Source organism: Salminus brasiliensis, chromosome 5 (assembly GCF_030463535.1).
Source record: "Salminus brasiliensis chromosome 5, fSalBra1.hap2, whole genome shotgun sequence".
In the NCBI taxonomy this organism is placed as follows: Eukaryota; Metazoa; Chordata; class Actinopteri; order Characiformes; family Bryconidae; genus Salminus; species Salminus brasiliensis.
In genome coordinates this window covers 2,139,361-2,145,812 of record NC_132882.1, presented here as the reverse complement: position 1 = coordinate 2,145,812, position 6,452 = coordinate 2,139,361, and the positions used below count along the sequence as shown (strand labels likewise).

Here is a 6,452-nt window from a genome sequence, read left to right as displayed (position 1 = left end):
AATAACCCTTGTTGTACCACCCTTAATTTCCTCCACACTGTTCTGCCTGACTGAAGTAAGTGGTAGTAAGTGGGACAATAAAAACTGATTTAACAATAAACAAACAATATGTATATATATTACTGAATATCATCATTTGATAATATACAGTGTATCACAAAAGTGAGTACACCCCTCACAGCATGCTCCTGAGCTTCTGATAGAAATGATAATACTTGAACTGCCTGTTCTTTAAGGTCATCATGGTGCCCTCAGGCGTGTAGGCGTACTGCTCCCTCAACATCTGCACGTTTGGCGATGCAGGTCCTCTATACTCTAAACCTGCAGCCAGGTGAATGGTGGCTTTATAAGGAGGCATGAACCTGAGCAGGAATGCAATCACTCCAATGATTTGGTATAAAGGCAGCCCGTCATTTAGTTCATACAGTATCACAAGGCGGTTGTGTTTTTTCAACAGTTCCTTCACATTGGCTATATCCCCAAGCTGTCTTACGTCATCAGAAAAGGTCCTCTTGGGTCCAAGGATGATCTCAGGAATATGATTTTGGTATTGAGCTCTCATACAGTTCCAGTTAGGGGGGCGTTCCTGATGCTCCATCTCTGGACTTCTCCTCCTGAAGGCTCGGTGCTTGGGCTGAATGCCTCCTGTTGAGATCCCATAAGCAACTTTGGCGTCGATGCTGCAGTTCCATGGAGAATACAGAACAGTGTCGCTGATGGTATCCAGAGGAACGAGCCAGATGACTGGATGAATCTGATCAGTGAAGCTGCCGTCACCCACCAGCACGATGTGCAGACCTCCAGGTCTCTGGACTGCTGCATTACTAAGCTTCTTGTAGAAGTAACGTACGAGTTGGAGACACAGGACCTGGTTACATGCTAGTGTCTGTAGATTTGCCAACCCGAACATCTGATGTCGGATACAGTCCAGCACATATCTACCATTTGTGTCAATGATGTTGGTGACAGATGTTGGTGACAGATCCTTGAGATTTCTCAAGGACTCCATCAATTGTACCCTCACCATCTCCGTGCTAGTTGCCTTCCTGTAAGATAAAGATTTCTCATTACTTTTGGTACTTTATTAACTTTATTATTCGTTATTCTATTTGTTGTTAAGTATATTTTTCTCTCTTTCTCAGATTCTGATTATTACTTAAAATTTCAGCCCTTCATGTAACTGCTGGAATGTGTGAACAAGCAGCACCGACTTTTTTTTTTAAGGCTGTTTAGACTATAGACAATCTGGAAATCAGATCTGCTGGTCTGAACAAAGCCAGAGTAACTTCTCTAAATAGCAGCTTTCCTTTTAATGCTCCCTTTACCAGCACGTCATCGCTTAAGGGGCGTTTCTCTACAATACAAGGATGCAAAGGAAGCGCCATTCATAAAGTCAAAGATTTGTAATATATTTCAAATAAATGATTTTCTCAAATATAACACTCTTAAAATAAAATATTACACTCTTAAAATAAAATATTACACTCTTGGACCATACAAATAAAATAAAGACAGTCTGATTTCTGAATCAATCATTAGTAGATTTAGGATTTAGAATTTACTCCAGTAAACACACATTCAATTCAGTTTAATCACACCACCACTAGGGGGCGCACAGGAAGAGGTTAAAGCAGTGGTTCAGTCAGTCATGCAAAACCTGCTAAAACGAGTAAAGAATGTAAACAGTCAGCAGTTAGCATCACTCACATATCATCATACCCACTCTGACTACTACTATATTACTAGAAAGATTAGAGAAAATGGTTGGAATCACAGGGACAGCCCTATCATGGTTCCAATCATATCTAACGGGACGCTATTAATTTGTAAAGATAAAAGATTTATCTTCAAACTACGCAGAAGTAAGATATGGAGTTCCGCAAGGCTCAGTTTTAGGACCACTATTATTTACACTATACATGTTACCACTGGGCTCAGTTATAAGCAGACATGGCGTTAATTTCCATTTCTATGCAGATGACACACAGCTCTATATATCAGCCAAACCTGACGATAAATTTAGATTACAGAAAATGGAGGACTGTGTAAAGGATATAAAACTCTGGATGTCACATAACTTCCTTCTCCTCAACAGTGACAAAACCGAAGTTCTCCTTTTAGGTCCAAAAGACTCTAGAAATAAACCATCAGACTTAATGTTAGACTTGGCTGATTCTCCCATCATTCCTGGTTTAGCAGCTAAAAATCTTGGCGTCACATTCGACTCAGATTTATCATTTGAGCAACATATAGCTAATATTAGTAGAACAGCCTTTATGCAGCTTAGGAACATCTCCAAACTAAGAGACTCCTTATCTCTACAAGACGCAGAAAAGCTAGTACATGCTTTTATTACCTCAAGGCTAGATTACTGTAATGCGTTACTGTCAGGTTGTTCCAGCAGGAACCTCAATAAACTTCAGCTGGTGCAAAATGCTGCAGCCAGGGTCCTTACTAAAACTAGAAAATTTGACCATATCAGTCCAGTTCTATCAGCACTTCATTGGCTCCCAGTTAAATTCCGTATTGAATACAAAATTCTTCTATTAACATATAAAGCCCTACATGGCCTCGCTCCTGAGTACCTGCAGGATCTTATAGTATATTACGAACCATCAAGACTACTTAGATCTCAGGGTGCTGGCCTCTTACGCGTTCCCAAAATTCAGAAAACCTCAGCAGGGGGAGGAGCCTTTTCTTATAAAGCCCCCCAGCTCTGGAATAACCTTTAAGATAATGTTCGGGACTCAGACACAGTCTCAATCTTTAAATCTAAGCTGAAAACTTATATGTTTAGTTTAGCTTTTGGTAATTAATGTTTCTTAGATAAGGGCTGCAGGTCCAGGGGTTCGCGGACCCAGGGAATTGTAGTACTCTGAGATGCTGGAGCTGTCGTCTCGCTGCTTATAAGCGATCACTCAGGTTTGTTGACGGTGGAGCAGATAGATGCTGGTGTTCTCAGGGTGCGCCCGTGTCCGTGTTACCTTCTGGCTCTTTTAATTATGCTGTGATAATCAGACCTGCTGGAGTCGTCAGACATACCCAGATGCTGATGATCAACATTCTCTGCACTCCATAAAATTCCTCTTAGAACTAACTTCTCTCTCTTTACCTTCTTCGAGTAAATGGCCACCCAGCCCGATCTGCAGGAAGATTGCCTGCTGAGGTCCCCTCTACCTGCATCTAACCAGCTGCCACCTACCAGTCCGGCCAGCGGGTCCCCCCCCCCAACCCGCCACAACCCATGGCTCACCCGCCAGCCGCTGCTGCCTGTTTGGTGGCCGTGCTGAAACCTAGATGGACTCGTGCCTGTCTGACACTATTAATATCACCACTATTAACTTTCTGTTGTACCTGGTTTGGTAATTTTTATCATTAATGTTTAAAACAGTCTGGCCAGAGGAGGATGGGTCCCCCTTGTGAGTCTTGGTTCCTCCCAAGGTTTCTTCCTCCAGCTCTGAGGGAGTTTTTCCTTGCCACTGTCGCCGTTGGCTTGCTCACGGAGGCTTTGATCCTTCATGTTATTTCTTCTTTCTTCTCTGTCTCTGTCCTTTATTAAGTACTAATTATGTAAAGCTGCTTTGTGACGACAACAGTTATAAAAAGCGCTATACAAATAAATCTGACTTGACTTGACTTGACTACTCCGGCACGCTAACAGATTTTTCCCCAGAGCTGTACAGCTCCTCAACCCCAGTGGACACCTCACACCCTAATCTATAAACCTAATCTATAAAGCTGATCTATAATTGTAATCTGTAAACCTAATCTAGAACTGAACTGAGCTTCTGAAGCGAGCATCTACATGGTGAATAAATATATAAACAATGATGGACGTGTACCGTATTCCCTTCCACTGTTGAACCTGTTATAAATGCACTCTGTAAAGCGTAATTCTGTTCCAGCATTTCAGCTCAAAACATGAAGCAAAGCCTAAAGCAGATTCTGTATTTTTTGCATGATGTTGTTTGACTTACAAACTCTTTGGACGTTCCATGTCTGGGGTCTTCTTGTTTTCAGTCTCTAGAACCTCAGGTAGCAGACCCTGTGGACTGATGCACTGCAATGTGAAACAGTCAGTTAGCGTTAGTGCTGCATTCGTATGGGGGGCAGGGGCTTGCAGTCTGTGTGGGTGGAAGATTTGCCTGTTGCCTCAGACTGATCCGATTCTTAAATGAATCAGTTCTTAAATGAATCAATTCTTAAATGAATCAATGCAACTATACAACAAAAGCACCCCCCTAAACAAAGTACAGACATTCAGAGTGAGGGTTTACTGTGTTTGGGGGGTTTGGTGGGTGTGAAAGACTCGGTTCTAGATAACCTCCCCCAGTCAGAGCTGGAGTTCTACAGTGGAGGTTCTAGATAAGCTCTTCCAGTCAGAGCTGTGGTTCTACAGTGGAGGTGAAGGGAAGCAGACGTCTGAAGCTCTAATAAAAGCTCCTCACAGAAAGTTCTGCACCTAATGGTGATGAAGACGCTGCCTGATGCCTGAGACACGGTTCTACCAGAGTTCTGAGAAGAGTTCGGCTCTAGAACCTGCTTTTAGAACCAGATCATTAAAATGGTGGAGGGATACATGCTGCAGGGTGTAGTGCAGCTACAGAAAGTAGTCCCTAAAGAGAACTGGATTAGTTCAGATTCTCTATTCACTATTTTACCTTCATCATCATCATCATCATCATCATCATCATTCCATATAAAACTCAGAAGACTCGTGTAGCTGCACTGGTGGGTTTGGATAGAAGATAAATTATGGGCTGTATCTGTGTTGTAGTCATGGCGACCGACGCCTGCTTCCATTCCCCTCCACTGTAAAGAGATCAGAGTGGGTCAGTTTCTCTACAGTGAAGCTCAGATTCACTCTGAACCCCCTACTCTGACTGAGCTCAGCTCATCAGTGCCACACATTAGAATCCCCCAAACTGAGCACAGTCTCTATACAATGTATTAACCCCCCTGTGTTGATTCAACTCACCACTCTCTTTTATATTTTTTAACACTGCCAATAGACAACAGTAATATACTGAAAATGTAATTTTACTCACCCACAGCAGAGCTAGTTACACAGTTCAGACCTTGTGTAGAAAACTATATATACACACACACACACACACCGTATATCCTGACTATTGGATGAGCTGTATGTTTATATTAATGCTCAGCAGAATGAACACAAGATGAGATGCTTCCTGTGTACGAAGCTCAGAACTTCCTTTGTGGTTGAAAGTGCTAGCTGTTTGGTCAGTCTCAGCTCACACTTGAGCTGAAACTTAACACCCATGTCTATCTTAAAGACACAGCGGGTTATTTTTCTTTAATCTTTAAATTATAGTGTATAGTGACGCAAAATCGATATTTGATAAAGTTGCTGCCCACTCTTCCTGGAAGCCCATTCATTTTCTTCATTTTGAGTTTTAAGCTCCCAAATGAAGCAGCTACAAGAACCACAACTAAAAGACGGAGGGAATGAACTACGTATCCCACAATGCACTGCATATAGTTTAACCAATCACTTTCCCTACATTTCACAAACATCTCTGCCACCCTTTGATAAGCAGTGATGTTTGTATTTTCTCTCTAGTTTTTAATGTATATATTTGGGGTATTTAAACGGTATACAGTCAGGCCCATAAGTATTTGGACACTTACACAATGTTTATAGTTTAGCATCTGTTCTCCATCTGAATGGATCTGAAATAAAGTAATCGAGATGTGCTTGAAGTTTAAGAGATTTAACAATAATATTATATAAGAAATGTTTAGGAATTACAGCTTCTTTCACACAGATGTGACCTTTGCCCTCGTTGTTTTGTGAGAAATTAAGGAGTTAAAAGGTCTGGAACGGAAAAGAGTGGAAAAATGGCTCATTTTTATACAGCCTGCCTCTGTTCTGTCTCTCCATGAGCTCTCAAGCACATGGCTCTGTTTGTGTCTTGTCTGTTCTAGCCCCTCCCTCCTCGTCATTAGTGTTTCCACCTGTGCCTCCTCTGTAGCCACGCCCCCTTATTAGTCCCTGTATCAGTGCCCCTTTGTTTGTGCGTTCTCTGGTCTGGTCTCTGTTCAGTGTCTGTTTGTTTCCGTTGTTCGTATATCTTTGTCTTCTGTTTGTTTGGTTTATTTTCATTTATAATAAACACCCACATTTACCTCCGCCTCCAAGCTGCACACACCGGGACACACACTCTACCCTGACATCCTCTCAGTACATAGTTTTCCTTTATAGGTTATGATTGTAATTATTGTACTGAACACAAACATCATATAGTAGATTAGTTTTAGGTGCTTTACGTCCAGATGATAGTGTTAAGATAGCCGTAGGTCAAAGCTGAACAATGTCCTACGAAATCTCATGAAGGACATCTAGCTCACAATACTCTCTACCTTGGGTTTCACCTCCAGAATGCAAAGATCAAAGAATCATAGTATTAGAAAACATTACAGAGAAATAT

The 6,452-nt window shown here is 41.7% G+C and overlaps 1 protein-coding gene across 1 annotated transcript; it reads right to left on the bottom strand.

The window, feature by feature from the left end:
- On the bottom strand, window positions 1–5,155 carry LOC140555434 (uncharacterized). Its single transcript, XM_072678672.1, has 3 exons — window positions 5,049–5,155; window positions 3,978–4,060; window positions 1–1,046 (listed from the first exon to the last, which is right to left on the bottom strand). The coding sequence occupies exons 2-3, from the start codon at window positions 3,995–3,997 to the stop codon at window positions 176–178; spliced, it is 891 nt and encodes a 296-aa protein (XP_072534773.1). The 5' UTR covers window positions 3,998–4,060; window positions 5,049–5,155; the 3' UTR covers window positions 1–175.
- Window positions 5,156–6,452: the final 1,297 nt, after the last annotated feature.